The sequence below is a fragment of the Hyperoodon ampullatus genome, assembly GCF_949752795.1.
Source record: "Hyperoodon ampullatus genome assembly, chromosome: 4".
Lineage (NCBI taxonomy): Eukaryota > Metazoa > Chordata > Mammalia > Artiodactyla > Ziphiidae > Hyperoodon > Hyperoodon ampullatus.
Genome location: NC_136917.1, coordinates 58,400,285 through 58,427,807, shown reverse-complemented (window position 1 = coordinate 58,427,807; position 27,523 = coordinate 58,400,285). Strand labels below are relative to the sequence as shown.

At 50.6% G+C, this 27,523-nt stretch overlaps 1 protein-coding gene across 6 annotated transcripts in view; it reads right to left on the bottom strand.

Annotated features, from left to right (window-relative positions):
• Positions 1 to 27,523, bottom strand: part of NRG2 (neuregulin 2) — a gene marked incomplete at its 5' end in the record, with an annotated part of 178,173 nt that overhangs the window by 50,350 nt on the left and 100,300 nt on the right. The window contains one exon of one of the 6 annotated variants that reach the window (XM_079703629.1): positions 5,616 to 5,700. The exons of the other annotated variants lie outside the window; for them this stretch is intronic. Within the exon in view, the coding sequence (XP_079559755.1) occupies positions 5,616 to 5,700 (85 nt within the window). Of the gene's footprint in view, positions 1 to 5,615; positions 5,701 to 27,523 lie in introns of those variants that run through there. 6 annotated transcript variants of the gene reach the window in all.

The window sequence follows — 27,523 nt, the reverse complement described above, 5'->3', positions numbered from 1 at the left end:
GCCCAGGAAGTAAATATCTGACCAGTTGTGGGATGGGAAGGACCTGCTCCAACAAGTGGACCAACAGAGCATCCTATGCCCTTCACTGGTTTGTCTTGAGAGGCACGGACTGTGGAAGAGCCTGGAGCCAGGTGGACTGTGCATGGCGAGGCAGGGTGGAGGGGGCAGACCTGAGCCTAAGATCCCATGCTGCCATTAAGTCATGCTGGATTACAGGCCAGTCGTGGACTCTCTCCCTGCCTCAGTTTTCTTATCTGTAAAGTGGGGATGATAAAATAGTATCTCTACTCTATAGAACCAGGACTGACATGTAGTAAGTGCTCAGTAAATGATAGCTGCCTCTTTTCTCCCTGCTCCTCTCCCACACCCCAGCCCCAAGCAGGTTGGGTATGGAACGTTCCTACCTCTTGGAAGGCGCTTTCTCACTCTGGTGAATTCCTACTCACCATCCAGGCTCAGCTCAAATGTCACCCCTCTGAGAAGCCTCCTCTACACCCTCCCAGGAGAACAAATCATTCCTTTCCTCATCATATACCTCATCACATACAGATCTCTGACTTTACACTTGGTTGCAATCACAGGTATTTTGTAAGGATCTGTCTGAGCTTCTTGAGGGCAGGAGCTGCGATTTATTTGCATAGGAGGAGCTCGATGAATGTTTGCAGATTTATTTGCATAGGAAGCGCTCAATGAATGTTTGCAGAACTGAATACACTATAGTGAATGAGAGCACATGTAGTGTATATAGTTCCCACGTGGCCACGACCTGGAAGTGTTGGTGAATGGATGGATGGCTAGGCCAGGGCTGGGCTGGAGGAAGACAGAGAGCATATGCTGCACTGTCCCCTGCTAAGTTATAAACGGTGTGCTACAGGCTCAGGCATGGTGGGAAAACACAGTGGGCACATGGTTCTGATGGACCGAGGTCTGAAGTTTTGGCAGCGCTTTGCCAGTATTTAAAAGAGCCCTTCTCTTCCCTATGCCAACTGTTCGTCAGGCCAGCCTTGTGTGCTCGAATGCAGAGGAGACTTAGAAGGGGGAGTGGGGCTGACAACCAGGCATGGGTAGCCATGCTGGGAAGCCCACCCGAGGCCAAGGCTAGGGCCTGCCAGTGCTGGGCTAGCACCTTTTCCTCCATACACTCCTCACTCTGGCACCACCCTAAAGTCAGGGCTGGCCTGACTTGGCCCTGAAGCTCCCAGCACCAAGGGCAGAGGGCAGAAGTGGGGATCACTTAGGCATTCTCATCAATATCCGAGTCCAAGGGCTTCTGCTTCCCAAGAAGCTGCTGCTTCTTCCTCTAGTGGCTCATAGAACCCACAGGGGCAGAGGGCCTGAGGGAAGGAAGGGCCCAGCTCATATTCTTTTTTTCTTTTATAAATTTATTTATTTATTTCTTGGTTGCGTTGGGTCTTCGTCGCTTCATGTGGGCTTTCTCTAGTTGCAGAGAGTGGGAGTTACTCTTCTTTTCGGTGCACGGGCTTCTCACTGTGGTGGCTTCTCTTGTTGTAGAGCACGGGCTCTAGGCACGCGGGCTTCAATAGTTGTGGCACATGGGCTCAGTAGTTGTGGCTTGCGGGCTCTAGAGTGCAGGCTCAGTAGTTGTGGCGCACGGGCTTAGTTGCTCCGCGGCATGTGGGATCTTCCCGGACCAGGGATCGAACCAGTGTCCCCTGCATTGGCAGGCGGATTCTTAACCACTGCGCCACCAGGGAAGTCCTACCAGCTCATACTCTTTCAAAGGAGACTATCCCTTTGTTTGCAGCCTGAAGCCCTCGGTCCAATTTTACTTCTATCCCAGACTTACTGGCCACTTGAGTCCCCCACAGTGGGTGACTCACTGTGTGCCCCCAGCCCCACTGCTGGGCCAATCTGGAAAGACCAGGGCTCTCTGTCCCCTTGTCCCCACCGCTGAGTGTCTGGGACCTGGACTGAGGACCTATAAGTCCTGGGGTGTGAACTGCTTTGAGCTCTCAGGATGAAAGCCTGCTGGGCAGTACAAAGTCACTCTCCGCTTGTTGTTCTTGTTCCTAATGAACCCTGAGGTGCTCGGGAGACGGAGTGGAGTGTGAGACACAGGCTGAGCCCCAGAGGGCCAGGAGGAACACTCCAGGTGCCCGGCTCAGCAGGGTCATCCAGGGGCCAAGGCCAGAGGCAGAGGCTGCCAAAAACAACTGCCAGATGTGGCTCAGCCACGTACACGTAGGCAGGCGCGTGACCACCTCTGACCTGACCCCGGACAGCCTAAAGACAGGAGTTGATCCTAGAAGTCTGGGCGCTATCTTCACCAAAGGCAGGAGATGGGAAAGATGAAAGAGAAAGACCTTGCAAGGATTTTTTGCGCCCATTCAAATGAGATGTGTCCAGAGCGCTCAGCTAGTGATGCTAATCCTCCTTCATATCCCCATGAAGACCAAAGCCTGTCCCCTGCCCTACTGTGGGCAGACACAGAGTCCAGTTCACATGGGAGCTCCAACAGAGGGACACTTTCCATCAAACCCTGACCGGACTTTCAGGGGGCACATGGAAAAGGCCAGTTACTTAGAATCAAATTCCAAAGTCGTTCTTCAAAACAACACAGCACTTTCAGGGGTTATCAGTTTCTTTGGGGCCAGCTTTCCCCCTTCCTCCCACCCTAATCCCATAGCTCTCCTCCTCTCAGGATTCTCAGAGACACAGGGCCTGAGGGCTGAGGCTCTGCCGTTGCTGTGGAGAAGGTGAGAGCTGAGAGCAGAGCACATTTCCTGAGGCCCAGAGAGAGGGAGGGCGGTGCCCGGGGCCACACAGAGGCTGGACCCCAGGTATGTGAGTGAGCTTATTATCCACCCCTCCCCCCAAACACTGCTGCTAAGGCTGGCAAGGCTAACCAGCCACCCCTACCCCAGTCCCCTGGGATAAGGGAAAATGGGGGTTGAGGGGGACCCAGCCCCAGGCAGGGATACCAGGCATTGGCCCTGCGAATTCTCAGAGAGTCATGGGGCAGAGTTCACACCTGCAGTTCAGTAGCCCCCGGCACCCCTGTGCCCGTTTCCCCACGCTGGCCTGGGTTTGAGTATAGGGGTACCCTTTCTACTATTTGCCAAGGAGGAGACGGGGCTGCTGGATGTGTGGTCAGGGACAGGGGAGCCAATTAATTAATGTTCCCTCCTTTCTCCCTCCCACTTTCCAGATTCCCTCCCCCGTCTAAGCCGAAGATTTTAATGGATAACCTGCTCACACTCTCCATGTCTGCACCTCCCAATCTTTCAACCAAACGTGGCTCCGCCCTGGCTAAGATCCCTCTCCAGCTGCCCAGTGTCCGTGTTCTCCCTGGTGGGGGCACTCTGAGCATAAAAGAGGAGGACCCTGCAGCCTCAGATGGGCAGCTGTGAGGGAGGCCTCCCGCTCTGTAGGCCACTGTTGGCTTAAGCACTCATCCTACCAGGTTTGAAATCAGACCCACCCAGTTACATAGCAGGGATTTAAGACTGTTGCTTCTCACTGACATGGTTTCTTCTGATATCTTGTTTCAGAGCATGATCGTCCCCCATGATTCCCCCATTCCACAGTGTCCCAGGTCTCCAAAAGTCCTCTAGCTTACGCCTTTGGTCTGTTTGGTATCTACTGATCAGCCAACTCCCTGAAAGAAGCATTCTGAAGAGCTGCCCACGGGGAAGCAAGAAACAAGAGAAAGCAGAGAAGAAAAGACAGCAGGAAAGATTATAGTTAGACATCAAGAAGGACTTTCTCACAGGCGTAGAAGATGCTGGAAGAGATCACTGAGAGGCCCGTGGCATCTTCTACTCATAGCCCTCTCCCACCTCTGCCCCAACGCATACTCTACCCTCTGCAGCTGCTCGATTCTCACTATTGATTCTCACCAGCTGAAGTCACTATTGATTCTCAGCAGCTGAAGTCACTATTGATTCTCACCAGCTGAAGTCCATGTGGCTTGTTACCAGCTCAGCTCCTGCAACCTTGACATTGAAAGGCTGCCCTTAACTAGCCAGCCTTCCAAGGTGCCCACACTAGGATGTGTATGGTGGGGTGGGAGAAGAGAGTGGCTCACTGAGCGAAAGCCATGAATTCTGATCCTGAAAATAGGCCCCCTGAATTCCTTCAGACCTCAGATTGGAGGTCATCCACACTACACGAACCTAGACTAAGCTGCCTCACATTAGTATGGTCAGGGCAGACCCACAGTGTCCATTACCTTACAGAGGACTCCTAGACACACTCATCCAGCAGAAATGGGCAAAGAGGCTTTCTTTATGAAGAAGAGAACATAGCTTGCCCTTTAAAATTCCCTTAGTTTCTTCTCTCTACTGGGCTGAAGGCAGTGTTTAACTCCTAGGCTCTTCCCAATGGAGACCTCACCGGCTACCTTGCTACCCCTTCTCCCGCATTACACAGAAATTCAGGAAAGGAAAGGAATTTGGCCAAATTCTCAACCACAGTTGAAGCTTCCCAACTCCCAGTCCAGTGCTCTTTTGAAGATATTTTTATGTTGCAGTTCTGGCAGGAACTTTAGTGAGGGACAGAGACACTGTAAAATAGGCATCATTGTCCAGGAATGCTGATTGGAAGCCCCAAGACCTATCTCTGGAACTTACTTTGTGACTCTAACCTCAATAAGCCTCAGTTGCTCCCTCTGTAAAATGGGGCAAGGACCACCTACCCCCAGGATTATTAGGAGAATTAAATGGAGATGAACCATTTGAACATGCCTGGCCTGCTTACAAGTACAAATAGGCATTAACGAAATGCTTGCCTGAAAAAGAAAAAAGTGAGAACCCGAGGTTTCCCAACTGCATCCCAATAATGCAAGCCTAGTTCTGGAGGGGAGGACCTGCACACCTAAGGCCCATCCCTGAGAAGCCCAAGCCCAGTGCACTGAATGGAGACCCCTCCTCCTTCCCCCCTGCAGCTGCCCAGGGAGGGCACCAAAGTGGGTCTCAGCACAGGCTCTGCTCACTCAAAGCAACTTCTCACCTCCCAGAACCCAAGGGAGTCACTCCTGAAGACCAAAGGGGACAACTGCCTGATGCCTGGTCCAGTTCTAAGGGAAATACCTGTCACAGAAGCAGGGGCTCCCTACTCCCTGGGGCTCTCCAGGACAGGGCATCCCTTCTCGGGAGGTGGCAGGCAATGCTGCCCTTGCTCCAATGGCTGAGCAGAACTCATGGAGTTGTGGCACATGGGTGGCAGCGAGCCCAGAACACACTCTGAGGACGGGAAGACAGTGACAGCTCCCTGAGCGCTGCGGCCAGTCCAGGCCCTGCGTCTGACGGTCCGCTGTCTTTTGGTCATCGCCCCGGCCCCACTTTGCTACTAGCTGCGCGGTCCTCGCGGCAGGCCGGTCCGCTCGGGTCGCGCCTCTTTCCCGCCCACTCCGTCGGGACGCGGCGGCCCGGGGACAGGCGCGCACAGCCACCGACCGGCTCCGAGTGCTTAGTCCCTTGCCTGCCCAGCCGCGGAGACCCGCTTGCACGCAGGCACCCGCGCCCCTCGGTGCCTGTCACCTCGGCGACCGCTCGCACAGCCCCGGACTCACCCGCGAGGCGCTGGGGGCGGGTGAGAGGGCGGCAGGTTTCTCCCAGGGAAACGGGCTGTCTGGGCGCGCCGAGGTGCCCTACCTTTTTCCCCGGGTTCGAGCTCCAGCTTCCTCCCTTCTCGGTGCTTCTTGGAGCGGCCTCGGCCCCTCCTCCTGGACTCCGACATTCTGCCCCGGGTCCCGGGTGATGGGACCGACGCGAGATGCGAGGCGCGAGGCACGGGAGGCAGGGGGACGGCCTGAGCTCTCCGCAGCCGCGCTGCGCCCCCGCCGCCTGCAGCCCCAGTGCCGGAGCGCGGCGCTTTTCTTATAGGCGGTCACACCCTCCGGGGGAGGGGAGCGCCAAGCCTTAACTCTTCCCCTCCCGCGCCCAACGCCCTCACCACCCACACCCCCACCCGCTCCGGCTGCCGGGGCTGAGCGCGTTCGGGTTTGGCCTTGGACCCCTCCCGGGGCCCACCGAGGGAGGCAGGACCGGCGCCCAAACAGAGCGCCACGACCTCCTCGCCCGGAGAGAGGGCTGGAGCTGGGCTGGGGGCCTGAGCCGTGACTGAGGAGGGGGAGTAGAGATCCCCCAGCGAGGGCCAGGCTGAGGACAGCATGGGGGTGGGGAGACAGCGGAATACGGCCCAGGGAGGGACCGAAATGAAGCCCACTGACCAGCCCAGCGGAATAGGAAGCACTCTTGCTTTCTGCAGTCTGTCTCCACTGCTTCGTGCGCTCACCAGCCTGCCCGCCCACCCCGACCTTAGGGGCAGTGTGCCTGTGCCTCCTCATCCCTGAAGGTCTGGCTGCAACCCCCTGGGATCCCACCAACCGGGGGAATACCTTTTATGGAGCCACCATTTGTGCCTGGCTGCAGGGGTCTGTGGCCCAGGAGCCCCTCCCAGCTAGCGCAGCCTGCAGCCAGAGAGAAACCTGGGTGTCCCAGGTGGCTAGTAGCGCCCCCTCCCACACACACTGACAGCCCAGGCTGCCAGCACCAGCTGGCTCTTCTCTTCAAGGCCTGTGATGGTGAATTCAGACACTGGAACACCCTGCCCGCCAGCACACCTCGCACAAGCCAATGGACAAGGGCTGTCAGAAAGGACAGCGTCCTGCCTCCTGCCTGGGTGTGGTGCTGAAAGGGTTACATAGAAGAGGCTCTCCCTCTTCTGGCTCCCAGAAAGCCTGAGCCTGCGGTTTGCCTGCCTCGCTCTGCCTGAGGTGTCCCCTTACAGCCATCCCAACTGGAATCAGAGTCAAAGATCATCTTAGCCAGTCCTCTGCCTCCTCAGGAGAGGGTCCCAAGGCTTCTCTGGACAGTGTCCTCCGTAGGAGAGCCTGGAGCAGGCTAGGGCTCTGGGTCAAGGCCAGAGACTCTGAGGCTCCAGGGCTGCCTGGGGGCCTGGCCAACCTTGAGGCCAAATGGGGAGGGGCGGGGGTGGGGGAATGGGGGGGTGGACACAGAAAGAGAAAAGATGCAGGCAATGCCCACGCAGACGGCTGAACTCTAGTGCTCTTGGGGCCTCAAGCCTGTCCCATCAGGGGCCAGCTCTGGGAAGACCAAGTCTAAGAGATCTCCCTCCTCCCACATCCCAACTGGGTTACAGTGAGCACTCACTTCAATTCAGGTAGCACTGTTCTCTGTGAGGTGGGTAGCGAGGGGTCCTGGGCAGAGCCAGAGTCCAGGTCTCACTCCTCCCCTATTCATTCAGCTTCCAAGTTGGCATTCACATCCATCCCTTGCCAGCCACCCGGTCACTGCCTCAGTTTACTCTCTCCTCCTGTCCCACAGACTCTGGTCTCCTTGCTTGAAGTCTTGCCCTCTCAGTTCTGACCTCCTCAAGGCCATCAGAGTGAGCTTGCTAGAACACAAACCAGATCACTTACTATTGCCTACAGGTTAAACCTAAGCTCCTCATTGATATCCAAAGCCCTGTTCCATTGGGCCCCAGCTCAAAGCCTTCTAGCCTCTAATCCTGTGCCTTAGCCACATTTACTTACAAGCCAAACACACCATATTGTCTCCTCTCCATATCTGTGCACAGACTAATCTCTCTTCCCAGAATGGCCTTCCCCCCTTCCTGCCTCCCTGGCCTGGCCTGGCCACCCTCTCTGTTCAATCATTTAGCCAATATGTAGTAAGGCTTATTGTGTTTCAGGCCCAGTGCTGTGTGCTGGGGATTGGCTGTGAGCAAGACAAACATGGGCCTACTTACATGAAGATTACAGTCTTGGTGGGGATGGACAAACAACTAATTACACAAATAATGAATTAATTAAAATTTGTGTTAAATACTGAAGAGACGCTCGCTCAACAAATGTTTCTATATGTTGACATACAGGTTGATAGAGGAAACAGATTGTAGTGAGGGAAGTCATTCCCTAGGAAATATTTAAACTGGGATTCAAAGAAAGAGCTGGAGTTGGCTGGACTAAAGGGAGGTGGGAAAGAGCATTCCTGGCAGAAGCAACACTACCTCCAATGGCTGTGGGGCAGGACGGAGCTTTTGTGCCTTTGCAAAACCAAAAGACAGTCAGTGTGCTGAGGGGTGTGTATGCGTGTGTATATAGGTGTATGCGTTTGAGTGTGTGTAAGTGTGTGTATGGGGTATGTGTATCTGCATGTAAGGTAAGTGTGTGTGCACCTGGGGTGTGGGGGGATGTGGGGTGGCACACACGTGTGGAAGGAGCCTGGAGAGAAGGTAAGCAGCAGTCAGATCAAGCAGGATACTGTAGGCGCAGTAATGGTATTGGGGTCTATCCCAAGAGCAATGGTCTGCTTCCAAAAGCTCTTAAGCAGCGTTTGTGAGGGGTGGGAGAGGGCAGTCGTCCGATCCTCTCTGCTTCCTGGTATTTTTTATGTATCTCTATAAGAATACATCACTGTGGGGCTTCCCTGGTGGCGCAGTGGTTGAGAGTCCGCCTGCCGATGCAGGGGACACAGGTTCGTGCCCCGGTCCGGGAAGATCCCACATGCCGTGGAGCGGCTGGGCCCGTGAGCCATGGCCGCTGAGCCTGCGCGTCCGGAGCCTGTGCTCCGCAACGGGAGAGGCCACAACAGTGAGAGGCCCGCGTACCGCAAAAAAAAAAAAGATATACATCACTGTGTATTGTTTTTAGTCCCCCCTCCCTTTTTTGTTGGCTGCACCACACGGGGGATCTTAGTTCCCTAAGTACTGATCGAACCCGCGCCCCCTGCCGTGAAAACACGGAGTCATAACCACTGGACCACCAGGGAAGTCCCTGTTTTTAGTTTCTACCTCTGTCTCCACCGCTAGAGTCAGGCCCCTTTAGGGCTGGGAGCCCAGCACCTGGCACATGGGAGGTGGCCTGTACCTCCTTGTGGGTCAGATGAGTGACCCCCTCCCACTAGTGAAGAAAGGCCCAAGGACAGCAGCAAGACAACATGGCTCCAAGTAGGAGCCTGCAGCCAGAGCTCTCATGGCTCAGTATCGATGCATGATACGAGTCAGAAATGCCATGGCAACTCCAAGGGGGCATGAGCACTCTCCATGGGCTGGGATATCCATACATACTCCCGAGGGAGGTGGGGCTTGAAGAAGGGCTTCCAAGGTGGGGAGGATTTTGATAGGGGGCAGGGGAAGGGTTCCAGTGGGTGACATATGGCAAAGACCTAGGGGAAGCAGTCGCTGGGCACTGGCTCAGGAGACCATGAGCAGACCAGGTTGATATGAGGAGGCTATGGGAGTTACTAATAATTAATATGGCAAACACTTACTGGGCACCTAGTATAAGCCAGAGCTCACAGCGCTCAGCAGGTCAACCATTGACTATCTTTATTAAATAGAGCTTACTAGGGGACAGGCTCTGAACATTGTGAGGGTCAGGTAAGAGCTTGAACCAGGGGGCAAAGGCGACGGAAGCAGTAGTAGTAAGAATAGCTAACATTATAGTATTAATTCACTTAATTCTTTACAACGACACTATAAATAAGTATCATTATCCCCATTTTGCGGAGGAAAATGGGAAACTGGGGCACAGAAAGGTGAGGTTATTTTTATTTGTCCAAGTCAAACGACTAGTAAGTGGCAGAGCAGGGTGAGGCACCTATGCGGTTGGGTACCCAGAGCACAGACTCTTTAGCACAGCTCCACGGTGTTGCTCAAGAAGATGTGGAAAAGAAGAGAGTAGAGAAACGGCTTCCTCAAGGCCACCCACTGGCCTCGGGCCCTGCACAGTCCCCATAGCACTGTGATGGCTACTCGATGCCTCGGTCACAGGCAGGTGGAGAGTCACAGGGCACCATGAGGTGTGCCGGCAGGGCTCCCACGGCCCCGCCCCCCAGTTCCTGCAGCAAAGGCTTCCTGTCCTTCCTGGAAGGACAGCGGGCACTTGGAGCATCCCCAGGCTGGACCAGGGCTCCTGCCATGAGCCTGAAAATGACCCTGGAAGCCAGACCTGTTGCCATGGGAACTCCTCCTTCTTACCACAGGTTGTGCAGTGCCCTGTACAACCTCATGTGGGAGCGAGCTGAACCTGGGGATGGGCCCAGAGACCACATCACCCAGAGAAGAAGCCTCTCCCCAACACTGGTTTCACAATGGGACACTAACAGTAACGTAACAAGTTAATTCAATTCCTTTAAGGAGCAATAACACAATGTTTAACTGGCTTACAAACTTTTTTTTCCCCCTTTTTTAACATTTTCCCCTCCACTTTGAGGCTGTACCACGGGCCAACTTTGAAGTTTAGCAAAGTTTAGACTTGCTTGAGTCATGTGCAAAAATGCCTTTGAGTGAAATGGGAAAAAAAATACTACCCCTTTCTCCACCTGAGACTTTGGGGCTCCGAGAGGATTACCTGTGAAGTTCTCCTGCAAAGGGGTCTCAGGGACCGAGACCCCTCCCCTTGGACCACTGCTTGGTGGGGTTCTCCAGGAAAGTGTCAGTGACCTCAGACCAGGGAGAACCTGACACCCTTCCTTAGGGCCACCTCCAGCCGAAGAAAGGGCACCCCTGAGCCAGCCCTGAGCCACTGCATGTTCGCCCGGGGAATTAAAAGTCCCTGGAGAAGATGAAGCTACTCTTACTCTCAGCCACCCCCGTTTTAGTGCCTCAAAGTTGCGAGGCTCCGCTCCCTCACTCCCCACCCAGTGAAGCTGCCAGAGGAGGAAACAGATCAATATGCCACTCCCTGTAGGACCGGAGAACTTCCCAGTCACCCTGGAGGATTATGCAAGGAAGGGCCTGGGAAGCCCCTTACCCCATGACTCTAGGAGACAGTGGGATCCTGGCTGGAGCCAGGTGTGCCCTGGGGAGCACCTGAGGGCCAGTCCCAGCCCACCAGGCCCAGAGAGAGCCTCTCCCAGAAGCTGCACCCGGCCTGCTGCTTCAGCATCCCTATAAACCACGACAGATTTCTTCTCCTACATACAAGCTCGCTCATGTAGCACCACCTCTCTCTGACAGCCTGCAGAGAACCGGGCAGCCAAAGAGAAGGGAGCTGCATAGTCTGGACAAAAAGGAGGGGCTGAGTTAGATGCTAGGACACCTGGGCTTGGGCCCAGTTTTGTTCCTGAGATTAGGTTCATCTGAGCAGGTCAGTTCCCAGGTCACCAGGGACTCAGGCTACAAAATGGGGAGAAGTGCCCCCAGATCTCCCTGCTCCCCAGCCTGGGAAGGCCACTAGAACCTGGGTGATCAAGGGAGTAAGGGGCTCGAGATCACTGCAGAAAACACTCGACTGCCGGGTGAGAACGCCTCTGGAGCCACACACAGCCCTGTAAGCTCTGGCTATTCCCCTCCGAATTGTGCCTGCCCGCTCAGCACACACACTGGCACCCACACCTAGGTGCAGGAACTCCCCTAAGCCCTGGCACCGCAGAGAGATTGAAATCAGTCATCCATCCCACCCAGGCTCCAAACCAGTCCTCTTAAGACTGTGATGCTCTGAGCAAGACTTGGTTTCTCCTCGGCGGGGGGAACAAAAAAGAGCCCACAGGCCTTTCTCACAGAGATTCCACTAAGCGGATGAGGACATTAATTTCTGATTTTCTAGAATGAAGACATTTGAAAAGGGCTCAGCCTTGGGCAGCTCCCTAGCCTCAAAGGCCCACACCAACAGTGCCAAGGTGCAGGGCCACGCCTCCCCGCCATGCCCTTTTGACCCCATCCCCTTTCTCTTGGCTCCTGTGGGGACACAGGTTAGCTGTTCCAGAGCCTGAGCTGGGCCTGACTCGGGGGGCTGATGGGTGGGCACCTCTGCTTCCATTTCCATTGTTTAGAAGCATCTTCCTGCCTCAGTCCACCCAATCCCAAACCCAGGAGAGAATTCATGCCTCCTGCTCGGGAGTTTATCCTTCCTTTCAGCCCCTCTTGGGAGAGAGATGGAGGTGGAAGGGAAGGGGCAGGCCCATCCCAGGAGGAGCCCCAGGGCAAGCTGGGAGGGCCCAGGAGAGAGAAGAAAGCATTGGCCAAAGAGAGGGTGGAGAGACGCCCCTGGCTCCAGGGGCCGGGAGAAGAAAGCCGAGGCAGCAATGGGAGAGCAAACCAGGGGAGAGGCGAGGCGACAGGCAGGCCTGGGCAGGGCTGGAAGCAGGATGGAGAGAGGAAGTGAGAAACTGGAGCAGCCCCAGTGATGAGGGGGGGTGGGAGGAGTGTGATCAAGATGACAAAGAAATGTGGGCCTGGAGGGAGGCGGACTAGGCGCCACTTCCAGTGTCCCCAGACACCTGCTGGGTGCCCTTGGGCAGGTCTCTTTCCCCCTCTGGCCTGCCTTCCCGTCTTGAAAATGTGAGATTGGACTAGATGATCTTGAGAGGTCCTCCCGTGTGAGGAACCTAAGGGCTCCATGCTTACCAGCAAGAGGAGAGGGGGCTGGGAGCAGACGAGTGAGTGGCCCCAGTCTGACAGATGGGGAAGGGAACTGGTCCACAGGCCTTTCTCCCAGCCACACGCTCTCCCTTAGCTCTTTCCTTCTGTGGCCACTTGGCCTGGCAGAAACCCTGAGTTGTTGTCTGTAGCCCCTCTGTTAGGCTGCAGGGAGGGAATCAGGGACTGGCACAAAGCCTGGGGCACGGGTATCAGGCCCCGCCGCGGGGGGCCGGGCTGCCCTGGATTCCTGCTGCCAGCCTCTTCCAAGGCACAGCCTGGGGGCAAACTGCCCCGTCTGCATGGAAACACCTGGGAGACTCTGGCGCTTCATCTTGTGTGACCCAGAGCCACACTTCTCCCTGGGGTGAGAGGTGGGAGCCTGTTTACCTTTCCCAGTAGACAGGGAAAGGGATGTGATTCAGTCCTTCTGCCTGCCTTCTTCTTTAAGCTAACTGTGTAATTACACAGCAATAATAATAACTGGCACTTACACACCGAGGCCTGTGAACGTACATAATTTATAACGACATAATGACTTATTTGCTGGCCTGGGGGCTGTGGGGACCATGCACAAGGGCTTAGCTACTGTCTACACCATCTCGGGGACACAGTGACTGTGTGCATCAGCAACCCATGAAAGCCAGCGCTCCGAGAAGTAAATGTCCCCCACCCTGCGGGCCCTGTCCAAGTGTAGCAGGGATAGTGAGGGGCCAGCCCTCTTATATGGAATCGGCTCACATCTCTCCATCCACTCTGGGAGGTCGGGCTGGAGGGGCCAGTGTCCATCCCCACCCCCCTGGGGACTGAAGGGGCTCATCTAGAAGGTTGCAGTCCCTTTCCGGGCAGAGGGAGACAATTCAAGCCAGACTGGCAAATTTGGAGAGACTCCTGGTCACCGCCCAACGAAACAAGAGGCCTTGCCCAATATAGGCATTTATGAGCCTGGAGGCCAAAAATTCTCTTCTCTCTCTCAGTCCTGCCCAGCCTAGCCCTACCCAGCCCAGCCCTGCCCTGCCACCCCAGGCTTGGCTGCTGCAGGGACCACAGCCCAGCTTCCCTGGCCTGGTCTGGGTGCTGGTTCAAATGCCAGACTTGGACCTCTTAGAAATTCCCAAAGACAACTTCACAGATGCTAATTTCGTCGTAGCTGTGGCAGCCCTCAAGGACCCTGAAGACCCAACTCTGGCCCTGTCTTCTTTCTTCTTCCTGCCCCCAATCACCACTTTCCTTCTCCTCAGAGCCCCTGTTTACAGCTGATGGAAGTCCCAGCACTAACCACAAAGCAAAACCCAGGGAAACTTCTAGGCTCTTGGCTCTTGGAGCACCCTGGAGTGGGAGTATCATAATTCACTCAGGAGCAAGGTCTACAAATTCCAAGTAGATACGATATCAAGATAGGGCCAGGAAACCTGAGTTCTCTTTTCAGCTTGGCCAGTTTTTTTCTGGTGGTTCTTGAAGTCATATTTTCCCTTTGGGCCTCGATGTCTGCTTGCCTGTGAACCAAGGGAAGCCGAAATGCTAGCCAAGGGCCACTCTAGCCATGAACCTTCAGAGAAGAGCTCTGAGTCTCCAAATGTGTTCCCATCTCTAGGAACTTCATCCCTGGCCATCAGCTGTTGCCCCTACAGCTGGCTCTCTAGAAGCCTCCCTCCTACCTTTGGAAGGTCAACCATCCATTGCTGGAAAACTCTGCTCTTGTGAGCCCAGCCTGTGGGTGTGTATGGGGATGTACATGGGAACCAGCAAGCTCCCCCATGGCCTCAGGAGCTCTGAGCACCTGCCCCTGGCCATTGGATGCTGCAGAATTCCGTTCAGTCTTCCGAGGGCTGCAGACCACAGCATAGAATCATCCACCATCCTCCCACCATCGTGACAATGGCAACAATGAGGAGGAGGATGTCCATGATGGTGACTTTGATAACCCTCTTGCACCCATACTCACCCCAAATCCGTTTCTGACACCCTGTCCCAGTCACACCCAGGCTTCTGGTGAATCTGACTCTCTCTCCCACCCTCTCTGAAGCAGTGGCTTCTGAAAACTGTGGTCAGCAAAGTGCCTATCACAAGCCTTTGTCTAATTACCCACATTGTTCTGGGCTCTGGATGATGTCCAGCCAACTGCTTCCTTTATGTCATTTTTATATACAGTCTTCCCCCCGCAATCAGTCCAACAGCACCAACCCACCCCCTAGTCCCTGAGGCTCATCTCTTGGCCAGCGGTTTCAAGAGATCGGCTGCCTAAGGGGATCTGCACCAGAGACTTTGTGTCTCTTCTGCTTTGCTTTCTTTTTTTTTGCTCCTTGGAGTCAAGACATTGCACGCTCAGCACCTGCTCTGTGACAGGCACAGTGCTGGGCACTGCAGGGACACAAAGGCCCTGCCCTCAGGCGCTCATGGTCTAGAGGGAGGATAATATTTTCACAGATGGACAAAAATCACAGTGCAAGACAGCAGCAGCAGTTTATGGATAGTTTCCTATGAGAGGATCATTCTAAATATCTTGAAAGTTCCTTGGGAAGAGTTAGTGTGACCCGTGGTGGTCAGTCAAGGTGGGCTTCCTATAAAGGAAGGGGAAGATTCCAGTTAGCAGAAGGGGTTGGAGGCGAGATGCGAACTGGGGATGGGAGGATGGATGTCAGAGGGAGGTACACTGACTTATAAGGGAAATCAGGATGCTTCACACCCTACACCTGGGCCCTCTGGCAATTTCCCTGTCCCTACCACCTTAGCACCAGGGAGCCCCCACATTTGGAGTGGTCTTAAGGCCACCGTGGGCCCGGAACTCAGCCTCACTTAGAGCTACCTTCCTCTAGCTGCTTTCCAGGGCTCCACAAAGAAGAATGACACCCCCTCCCCAAAATGCACATGTACACACATGCGCACCCACCGTAAAGACAACAGCTTCATGAGCTTTTCTGTCAAATCCCCTAGGATCCTCCCACTATATGTATTCTCTCTGTCCCTCCCTCATTCACTCATACCTGTCTATACCTCGCAGCCTCAGTCCTCCTATCATAGTCCTCCAATCCATTACATAACTCTGTTTGGGATTATTTTTGCCCAGAGGTATGAGCTGCATTTCTGCATATTTAAGCTGTCCTCGATTCATTCCTGCCCATTTCTTAGTTCTGTTTGCCCAGGTGGCCGCCCCACCCACAGGCTCCAAGGCCCCTGGGAACATGCCCACATCGGGCTCAGCCTGCCTCACAGCTAACCGGCTGCTCCACTCCGGGCCCAAGAGAGCAGACACAGAGCCATGCAGGGCACCGCTCAGGTGGGTCCCAGGCCAGGGTAGGCCCTGGGCCTTGTTACATCAGAGTCACAAAGACTCTGATGCCTTTCATCGTTCTCCATTCCTCCCTCCCAGCAAGACTTGGCCCTTGTATCTCCTAGTCTTTTCCACCTGCAGGGGTTGCACTCCAACTCTATGGCCCCAGGGTGAGGCCCCGATAATTCAAGGGGGAAGGAACAGTGGGAGGAAAGACAAAATGCTAATTAATGGTTTGTTTCCTATTAGCTTCTCACAAATAGAATGGCTTAATGTAATTACTGAAATGGTTACAAGGGGGCTCTTGTTGCATTGTAAAACAATTATCTGACAATCATTTTATTTTTAAGAGCTCATTACCAAGTAGACTGGAAGTCACTCTCCAGCCTTCCCTCCTGCTGTGGGATGGGGTGATTTGGTGGACAATAAGATGGGGGAGCCTTTTTGCTCAAGGTCACCAGCTGAAATGAGGATTCAACCCAGCAGTTTCCAACTACTGCGAGCAGCCAGTGCCAGCTGAGCTGCCAAGGCTCGCCGGGCTTGGTGGTGGCCAGGACCCGCAAGTCCTGCCCACATTACTGTGTCTCATGCAGGCCCCTGACTACTGGGTCACCAGGGAGGACACTGAGCTCCTCGGGACAGACTGCCACCCGAATTTTGCTCCTCGCAAGCCAGCACTACCACGTCCACACCTGTATCCTGTGCCTGAAGGCTCTGTCTCAAGGCTCCCTTCGCAGTTATTTTGCTCCTACCATGTGCCAGACTGTGCCGATGGATCTATCTGCATGTGTCTCTCATAACACTCTGAGTATTGTTATCTGATTTACAAGCAGCAGAATGACATAGCCTAAAAGTTTATGAAAGACTCTGTGAATTTTAGATGATCATCTAGTTAAAATGAAAGGATCATGGTAACATTTGTACTGCGAAGATGTGATGGGAATATAGGAAAGAATTTCCTGGAACACGGCACAGCCTGGACAAAGGCACAGAGTGGGAACTGGCAGAAAGCGTTCAGAGAATGATGACTATTTCACTTTGACATCAAAGACACAAGATAGGGAGTCATAAGAGAGAAGGCTGAGAAAAGTGGGTGGGAACCAGGCAGCTCAGAGCTTTTGGAGCTCATGCCAAGGAAATAAGAGGACATAGAAGGTTTCTGAGAAAGAGGGTGACCCAACCCCCGTTCTCCTTTTGGAGGCTCATCTGGCAGCAATGTGGAGTACTGATCGCTTCCAATACATTCCGAGTTACAGTCTCAGGGGTGGGGCCAGACTTGGCATTTGTAGCTATCCTGATGCAGATGGCATCTGAAACACACTTGGAGAAAATTGGCCCTAGAGAATCCAGTCCCCATTGCTCAGCTCGGCATGTAGAGTTTTCTGCAACCTGTTCCCACTATCAATTTTTTTCCTTACAACTATATTTTTAAAAGTTAATTGAGACAATTTACATACCATATAAGTGACCAATTTAAAGTACAAAATTCACTGTTTTGGGGGGGTATATTCACAGAGTTATGCAACCATCACTACAACTAGTATTAGAACATTTTCATTACCCCCCAAAGAAACCCTGTACTCTTTAGCACCCCTCTTCCCCCATCCCCTGCAGCCCTAGGCAACCACTGATCAACTTTCTGTCTCTATAGGCTTACCTATTCTAGACATTTCATATAAATGGAATCATACAACATGTGGTCTTTTGTGACTATCTTCTTTCACCTAGTATATTGTTTTCAAGGTTCATACATCTTGTAGCATGTATCAGTGCTTCATTCTTTTTTATGACTGAATAATATTCCATTGTATGAATATACCACATTATTTATATATTCTTCAATGATGGAATGATGGACATTTGGGTTGTTTCTACTTTCTGGCTATTATGAATAGCGTTTCTATGAACATTTGCGTGTAAGTTTTTGTGTGGATGTATGTTTTAATTCCTCTTGGGTATACACCTATCTGGGAGGAGGATTGCTGGGTCATATGGTAACTCTGTTTAACCTTTTGAGGAAGTACCAAACTGTTTTCCAAAGCAGCTGTACCCTTGGGCTTCCCTGGTGGTGCAGTGGTTGGGAGTCCGCCTGCCGATGCAGGGGACACGGGTTCGTGCCCTGGTCCGGGAAGATCCCACATGCCATGGAGCGACTGGGCCCGTGAGCTATGGTCGCTGAGCCTGCGCGTCCGGAGCCTGTGCTCCGCAACGGGAGAGGCCACAACAGTGAGAGGCCCGCGTACCACCAAAAAAAAACCAACAACCCCAAAATAAACAAAGCAGCTGTACCCTTGTACATTCTCACCAGCATTTATGAAGTTTCCAATTTCTCTATATCTTTGGCAACACTTGTTATTATCTGACTTTTTGAGTTTAGCTATCCTAGTAGGTGTGAAGTAGTATCTCACTGTGTGTTTTTTTAAAGTAGATTTATTGAGATATAATTTACATACCGTACAATTCACCCACTGATACATTTCAATGGGAAATATTACATTATTTCATTGTGGTTTTGATTTACATTTCCCTGATGAATAATGACATTGAGCATCTTTTCTGGTGCATATTGGCCATTTGTTTATCTTTCGAGAAATGTCTATTCAGATCCTTTGCTCATTTTTAATTGGGTCATTTATCTTTTTATAATTGAGTTGTAAGAGTTCTTTATATATTACAGATACGCATCCCTTATCAGATATGTGATTTGCAAAAATTTTCTCCCAATCGTGGGTTGTCTTTCACTGTCTTGATGGTGTCCTTTGAAGCATAAAAATTTGTAATTTTGATGAGTTCCAATTTATTTTTTCTTTGGTTGCTTGTACTTTGGGTGTCTTTTTTTTTTTTTTTAGAACCATTGCCTAATCCAAGGTCACAAAGATTTATGCCTGTTTTTTCTTCTAAGAGTTTTGTGTTTTTAGCTCTTACATTTTTATCTTTGATCCATGTTGAGTTAATTTTTTTATATGGTGTGAGGTATTCTTTCCCATGTGTATATCCAGTTGTCCCAGCACCCTTGTTATACAGACTATAATTGCACTTTTCATCAGTTCATCTCAGTGATTCTTATGTGGACTACAGTCTGAGAACCACTGAATTAAAGGATACAGAACTAGGCTAGGCAATGAGTGAAAGGGTTTAAACTTCGGTGGTCATATTAAGAATTGAGATAAAAGGACAGATGAGAGATATAGGGATAAAGGAAATGATAACACAAGGTGACAGAGTGGTTGTAGTGACCCATAAAAAGCCAAAGATGACAATACTACGATTACACCTTTTCTTTGTACCCTTTTACAGCTTAAAACATGTTCCCACAAACCTTGCGTTATTCCATCCTCTTAGTGAGATAGAGAGGGTTACCATCTCCGTAAAACAGGCGAGGAAACTGATTGTCCAAGATGTGGTTAGTAAGCAGCCAAGACAAGCCCCGAGATTCTGAACATCAGTGACTAGAACACTGACGGGAGTTGGCAAAATGGGGGCAAGAGCTACTTGAGTTGTTTAGACAGGTTGGATTTGGGCTGCCAGCTGGACATGACTAGTGGACATCTGAAAACGCAGCACCAGAGTGGGCTCAAGAGGTGGGAGTTGAAGATGAGGTTTGAGGAGTCACTGTTGAAAAGCATCGTTAAAGTAATCGGGGCAGGCAGGCCTGCCAGGGAGAAAGTGTAGACAGAAAAGAGGAAGGCAGAAGCAGTTCCTTGTGGGAAGAGACCTATATGTAGAGGCCAGGAAGAAATCACCAGTGTAAGAGGCCAGGAAGGGTCAAAACAGTGGATGGGAAAAGAGCTAGGAGAAGAATTTTCTGAGAATAATAGGTGGGTCAACCAGTAGCAAACACTGAATAAATAGCCAGGAGGGAGAAAACTTCCAAAAAGCAAGGTGGGGGGATGGAAAGGGCTGGAGGAAATGTCACAGATCATTGTTTTGAAGAGCTGGTCAATGAATCACACTTCAGTGCTTGATGGAACTGTTACTTGAAGGAAACGTTTCGTGATCATCTTGTAAAGCAAATAATCACTCTCTAACCAATCAACGTCTGTCTGTCTATCTATCTATCTCAGAGAATTTTCACATAAAGGTTTTGCTTAATGTTAGCTATGGCTGCCTATGGAAGGGATCACAATGTGCTTCTGAAATGATTACCTTTCCAGGGGCAGAAGAGTCAGACCAGGTTTCTGCAGTATGAGTACAGATTAAGCAAGCAGTTCTGTGAGTTTTGAGCTTGTATTCAAAGTCATGTATGGGGAAGGGAAATGGCAGGTATGGGGCCACTAACCCTCCCTTCCCCATGCCCCCTGGGCATCATATGGCCCCGTGTTACTAACAGCAAGAAGCACTTGCCAGGACCTGGTCATTATGTTTAGCTTGTATGCATTAGCTGCCTGAGAAAATGATCTTCAAGGTTCCCTGAATCTCTGTAGCTAAATGACAGTCTGGAGAGAGGAGGGACCATGGGAGGCAACAAGATGAGAGACGCAATGTTAGAGCGATCAAGCATCTGGAGGAGGGTACTGGATACTCTCTTGTTCCACATCTTAGCCCTTATGGGTTTAGTTTGTATCAGGGTAGAGGTGGGGGGTGAGTTACATGGCTAAATGCCTGGCTTTGTGATAGTTTGATTCAACTGAGCAGAGCTCTCTGAGCATCTAGTCCAAGCAAGCTAAGCACGGTGGGGGAGACAGTGATGCTGAAGACAATCTGGTCTCAAGGAGCTCACAGCTGCCATACTAACAGAGAAGAGATGTGGTCTCTTGCACATATTTGGCATGCAAATATTTGTGAAAACAAAATTGAATTAAAATATACAACACAGGGCTCTAAAAGAGAAGCAATGAATGTACATGGAATACTAGGTAACCACTTCAATGACAAATATGTTGGCTATGTCAATGTATGAAGACTGTAAATAAAATGCAGCAATTGAACAGGGCAGGGACCACACCACAGACAACTGTGCAAGGCTCTCAACCAAAATCAGAGAGACTACGGAGGGCAGTAGGGATTTCCCTGTCTAGTGTTCCATAAGTTTTCTTCCTGTAAACTGGCTTAGGTTCATAATAAAAATGAGTGGTCTAGAAAACAGGTGTTATAGAACCGTGGAAGATGGAGTGGTCATGGATGCAGCTGGGCTTTGATGGATGGGTAAAATTCTACCGAGCCAAAGGGGGTAGGGAACATTCTAAACAGGGAGAATAACATGCACAAGTGTTCAGAGGCAGGAATGTGTAGACTATAACAAGGCACAGTGAGCAAACCAGCTTAGCTTGGAAAAGTAGATGTAGACCCTGATGTTGAAAGCTTACATGCCAACCTAAGGTATCTGGATTCTATTTCATAGGCTGAGGAGGATTCCTAAGGGTATTGGGCAGCAATTCTCAATCTTTACATTTGTGAGGGTTAAATGAGTTAATCCAGGTAAAGTCCTTAGATCAGAGCTAAATGTTTATTATTATTATAACCTTTATGGCTTGTCTTCCAAATAAACCATAAGTTTCTTGAGGGCAGGGATTCTATCTTCCAGGGAAGGAGAGAAGTGTGTATGTGTGTGGGGGTAATCATCTAACCCAGACTCATAGGGTCAGAGAAGCCTTCCCAGCATAAAACATGGCTTCTCTGAGACCTTGAAGACCTTAATCAGGCATGACAAAAAGCATACCTGGAGTGGAGATTGAGGGGAGAGAAAGGAGATTATTCCAGACGAGAAAACAGTGTATAGGAAAGCCCAAAGGAGAGAAAGTACATGAAACTAAAGAAAAGTTTAGCTACCATCCTCTAAGTTTTCTGCTTTAAAAGCAAATGACAAAATGGTTATAGCATTGTTGCAGGATACAAGGTTAATAGACAAGAATCAGTCACTTTCCTATGTACCAGCAATTAACAAGTGGAATTTGAAATTAAAAATGCATTACCATGTACATTGGCATTCCCCTCAAACGAAATATGTAGAGATAAATTTAACAAAATGTGTATAAAACTCTGATGAAAGATATCAAAGAACTAAGTAAATGGAGAGAGATTCCATGTTCATGAACAGGAAGGACTAAATGTTGTCAGGATGTCAGTTCTTCTAATCAGAATCCCAGCAAGTTATTTTGTGGATACTGACAGACTGATTCTAAAGTTTATATGGAGAGGCAAAAGACCCAGAATAGCCAACTCAACATTGAAAGAAAAGAACAAAGTCAGAGGACTGACATAACTCAACTTCAAGACTTACTGTAAAGCTTACAGTAATCAAGACAGTGTGGGGGACTTCCCTGGCGGTCCAGTGGTTAAGACTCCACACTCCCATGCAGGGGGCGAGGGTTCGATCCCTGGTCGGGGAACTAAGATCCCATATGCTGCACAGTGCAGCCAAAAAAACAAAACAAAACAAGGAAACCCCGCTTTATAAAAAAAAAGTGTGGAACTGCAAAAGAATAGACAAATAGATCAATGGAACAGCGCCCACATAAATATAATCAACTGGTCTTTGACAAAGGAATAAAGGCAATACAGTGGAGCAGAGATGTTTTCCTCAATAAATGGCGCTGGAATAATTCATCATCCACATGCAAAAAAATCAGTCTAGGTATAGTCATTACACTCTTCACAACAATTAATTCAAAATGAATGATAGATCTAAATGTAAAATGCAAAATTGTAGAACTCCTAGAAGATAATGTAGGAGAAAATCCAGATGACCTCGGGTTTGGTGATGACTTTGAAGATACGACACCAAAGGTACAAGCCTTGAAATAAATAATCGATAAGCTGGACTTCCATTAAAATTTAAAATTTCTGAATGTTCTCACCACAAAAAAGAAATGATACTTATGTGATGTGATAGAGGTATTAGCTAAAACTATGGTGGTAATTATATCACAAAATATAAATGTATCAAATCAACACTGCTGAACTTTTTTAAAAAATTTATTTTTATTTAGTATTTTTGGCTGTGTTGCATCTTCTTTGCTGTGCATGGGCTTTCTCTAGTTGTGGCGAGCGGGGGCTACTCTTTGATGCAGTGTGCGGGCTTCTCATTGTGGTGGCTTCTCTTTCTGCAGAGCATGGACTCTAGAGTGCAGGGGCTTCGGTGGTTGCGGCACATGGGCTAAGTAGTTGTGGCTCTTGGGCTCTAGAGCGCAGCCTCAGTAGTTGTGGGGCATGGGCTTAGTTGCTCTGCGGCATGTGGGATCTTCTCAGACCAGGGCTCGAACCCATGTCCCTGCATTGGCAGGCAGATTCTTAACCACTGCACCACCAGGGAAGCCCAATGCTGCTGAACTTCTTAAACTTACACAATGTATGTCAATTATATTTCAATTAAAAAAACAAAACTTCTGCTCTGTGAAGGACAATGTCAAGACAATGAGAAGACAAGCCATAGACTGGGAGAAAATATTTGCAAGAGACACATCTGATAAAGTACTGTTATCCAAAATAAACAAAGAACTATTAAAACTCAACAATAAGAAAACAATCAACCTGATTTAAAAATGGGCAAAGGACATGAACAGATACTTCACCAAAGAAGTTATACAGATGGCAAACAAGCATGTGAAAAGATATTCAGTATCACATGCCATTAGGGAATTGCAAATTAAAACAATGAGATACCTCTACACACCTATTCAAATGGCCAAAATCCAGGACCTGACAACACCAAATGCTGGTGAGGATGTGGAGTAACAGGAACTCTCTCATTCATTGCTGATGGGAATATAAAATGGTACAGCCACTTTGGAAGACAGTTTGGCAGTTTCTTACAAAATGAAACATACTCTTACCGTACGACCCAGCAATTATGTTCCTTATCCAAGTGAGCTGAATACTTATGTCCACACAAAAACCTGCACAGGGATATTTATAGCAGCTTTATTCATAATTGCCAAAACTCTGAAGCAACCAAGATGTCCTTCAGTTAGGCGAATGGATAAATAAACTGTGGTACGTATAGACAATGGAATATTATTCAGTGTTAAAAAGAAATGACCTATCAAGCCATGAAAAGACACAGAGGAACCTTAAATTCATATTACTAAATGAAAGAAGCCAATCTGAAAAGGCTGCTTACTGTACTCCAACTATACTTACTCCAACTATATGACATTCTGAAAAGGCAAAACTATGGAGATAGTAAAAAGATCAGTGGTTGCCAGGGGATACGGGGAAGGGAGGGGTGAATAGGCAGACTACACAGGATTTTAAGGAAAGTGAAGCTATTCTTTATGATGCCGCAATGAGGGATACATGTCATTACACATTTGTCAAAAGCCATAGAATGCACACCAAGAGTGAAACCTGATGTAAACTGTGGACTTTGGGTGATAGTGGTGTGTCAATGTAGGTTCACCGATTGCAACAAATGGACCACTGTGGCGGGCCATGTTCACGTTGATAGCAAGGGAGGCTGTGAATGTGTGGGTAAGGGATATATGGAGCTCTATACTTTCTGCTTAATTTTCCTGGGCACCTGAAACTGCTCTAAAAAATAAAGTTTATTAACAGCAACAACAAAGCAAATGACAATTATGAAACTCTGTTTGTGCCACATGATCGCTCATTAAAATGCACCTTGTGTTCTCCAGAGGTCTCCTAGGCATGTCTGTGGTAGACAGCCCTGAAATAGAAAGACAGAGAACAGTGAGCACAGGGCAGAAGTGAGCTCCCAGGACTTGCTAAGAAACCTTGGTTCCTGTCCTGCTCAGCCACTAATTAGCTCTGTGGCCTCAGACGGGTCTCAGGCTCTCTCTCTCTCTCTCTGGGGTCCAGTTTCCTCCTCTCCAACAAAGAGTTTAGATGGACTACCCCCCTCAGCGAGGCCTCTTCCAGCTCTCGTGTCCTGTGCCTGTACCAAAGAACTTGGGAGCTCTGGCGCTCTGGTACTTAACTGGAGAAAAAGCCCTTGGGAATCAACCTCCAAGGGCTCAGCCAAACCCAGAGCCCCAGTTGTAATTCACAAGGCCTGACAAACGAGAGACCAGCAAAATTCTGAGGGCTGATGGGATCCGTTTGGCCATGCGTGGGACCTCTAAGCTCCCTGAAAGGGGGCACCAGCTCAGATATGTGAGCGCTACCCAAACAAGTGGTTCCCAGGCCCCTATGACCAGATGTCTCCGTGCTGCAGTGGCAGTCCTGTTGGTCATTTCCCCCTTGCGCTGGCTGCCAACAGGGCTCACTAGAAAGATGGGCACCGACAGCTCCAGGGAGCAGGCCCTGGGCCAAGGACTCCCAACTTCAGGATGGCAGGAGGAAGCAAAGAAGAGAAGATAGTGAGCACCCCAGGCCTGGCCCAGCCCTGCCCAGGGTCACTGGGATGGATGAGCGAGCCTTGTCCCACCTTCTGCTGTCATCTCCCACAACTCCGCAGGTTAGGCACTGAAAGCATCTTCGAGGGGCCCCTGGACCTGGACAGGGGAACGACCCTGGCTGTCTGGGCTCAAGCAGCTCTTGTGGATTTCCATTTCTTCTGATCAGAACTGAACTCTCTTTAATAAAACATTCTAGTGCTAAATTAATTAGGTTTTAACAAGAATACATGTTTTTGTTTGCGAGACAATATCAAAAGTGCAGAATTTCTGGTAAACGAGAAAAAGAAAAAAACCCTGAATATTTTTTCTTAAGGGCAATGAATTATGCCTTCCTTGTTGTGTCCTACAGGCGGAATTACTCAACTGGCTTCTTCTGTTTTAATTAACCCAGCTAATAATTTCCCTGCTGGATTCCCTTGTTCATAATTTCTTGGTTTCACATAATAATGTGTTTGTTTCTTCCTTTGTGTTCTAATGAAATGATAATAACCTTCCCTGGCATTCATTTCATCCTTAATATCCGGAGATTTCATTAATATAAACCCTCTTTCCATCTGCTCTTGCTCCCTTTTAAAGGAAATATTTCTGTGTTCTCTTTACTTGTCTTCTTTGGTGAGGCTCAGCTAATCTCCTCTTTCCTCCAGAAAGAATCTTTCCCTAAGCCTTCCCCAGGCTGATGGGGCTTGGCACATGGTCCATCAGCCACTCCCTTTCCAGGGCCTCACTGATGTCTCTTCGCTGTTGCTTCTGGGACAAAGTCCATGGCTCACTTGGACGAGGAGCCTCGTCCTCGGAGGAAGGCAAGGGCATTAAGTTGCTAACACCTTTGGGGCAGGGTCAAGGTAAAAAAGTGAAAATGACACTGATATGGGGATCTGGAGAAGAGGCGGTGACCGCTACTGCTGCCCTAGGGCTTGCCTGAGTCTCGGGTCTTGGGACAGCAGGAGATGTCAAGACCAGGAACAGCCCATGGGGAGGACACTGGGAGGCAGGAACAAGAGGAGAGCCTGAGGTCAAGGAAGGTGTGAGGTTAACCAAGGTATTGGGATAAAGGAGGGACGGTGCAGTCTGTCGGTTCCTCAGTGACTTCTGCTGTCTGTCTGTCTGTCTTCTTTCTTGTTTTCTTGGTCAGGAGCTAAATCCTGACTACCAACCAGTGTCAAGGTAGAAAAATTCCTATGGAGTGAAAGTCCTGGGTTCATTACGCTGCACCAAAGAATCTGCTGGGGTGACCACCTGCACCGCACAAACTCGGCACTTCTTTGTATGTGGTCTTCTACTGCTCTTGCCACTGTGCTGGGTCAAGGGAACCCACCACAACCCTCAAGAAGTTTCTACACTGGTGGGAAACTGAGATGATGCTCCCCAAAGCACTAGCAACCCCAGATCCTGGGGGCTGGGCCTGCTGAATGTGCCCCCCTGAAGGTCATAGGAAGGGAAACTTGCAACCAAGTGGCCAGGAAAGGCTCCCCCTCTTTCCTGGCGACTATTTCTTTGATGCTACGACCATGTAGACTAGAAGTCTCTCCAGAGGTCCTTCTATCCTGTGGATCATCTAGACCCCTGGAGTGGGGAGCATTGCTGAGAGCAGAGCAGTTCAGGCCCTTGAGCCACGCCACTGAGGGGAAAAGCAAAGGCCCTGCAGCCAAACCAAGCTGAGGGAGGAACCGCGCTGGCAGAGGCTGCGGGCAGATGCCTACAGTGAAGCTCCTGAGGTCTGTAGAGGACTCTGCAGCTGCCAAGAGCTTGAGGGATGATGCAGGGCACTGTTCTGGTCCATCTATCCTCAACTGTCTGGCTCCCACAGCCCAGTAGGCCCCAGCACTGCATCCACTTCACGGGTCTTCCAAGCAGCCATCCATGGATACAGGGAGGCTGCACCCACCAGCTGGCAGGGCCCATCCTCGCTGCCCAGGGTGCCTTTACCTCGTTTCCTTCCACCTCGGCCCCTGCCACACGCACCCAGCAGGCGCAGCAAATGTGGCCATCGCAGCCTCTGAATCATCCCATTGCCCCTAACACAGGAGCAGGGTTGGGGAGAGCCCAGAGTCTTCTTCTGACACAGGAAGAGGGTAGAGAAGAACCTTGACCATCCACAACAGATTGACTTCTTCGGGTCCCAAGAGATAGTGTGCCATGTCACACATGCTCTGGTTGCCCCGCTGGGGTCAGGATGCATGGGTGTGGGCATCTTGGCTCCATGTGTTTAACAGTTGCCTCTGCACTTTCTGAGATGGGCATAGGTGCCCACCAGGGAAGGATGACACTACAGAGGCAGCACTAGTGCTTGAGTCCTCTGCAGGGAGCAGTGCACACAGGGCAGGTATGGTCATGCTCACTCACATATGATCATATAAGCCTGGCTCTCAATGGCCCTCCAAACTAGCTACCCCTTCCTGATTCTCCCTGCTTCCCAGACCCCAGGCTGGCTGCAGCGAGTGATGGTGCTGTGCTTACGGCCTCGGTAGCCTGGCCCCTGGTTGCTCCGTCTGTCCAGAGATCAGGGCCATGGCTTCCATCAAGTGTACTGCCAAGTGGGAATGAGCAGGGCTCCTGTGCAGAGGTACGCCTGGGCAGGAAAACAGTCTAACTGTGCTGTTTTCTTCCT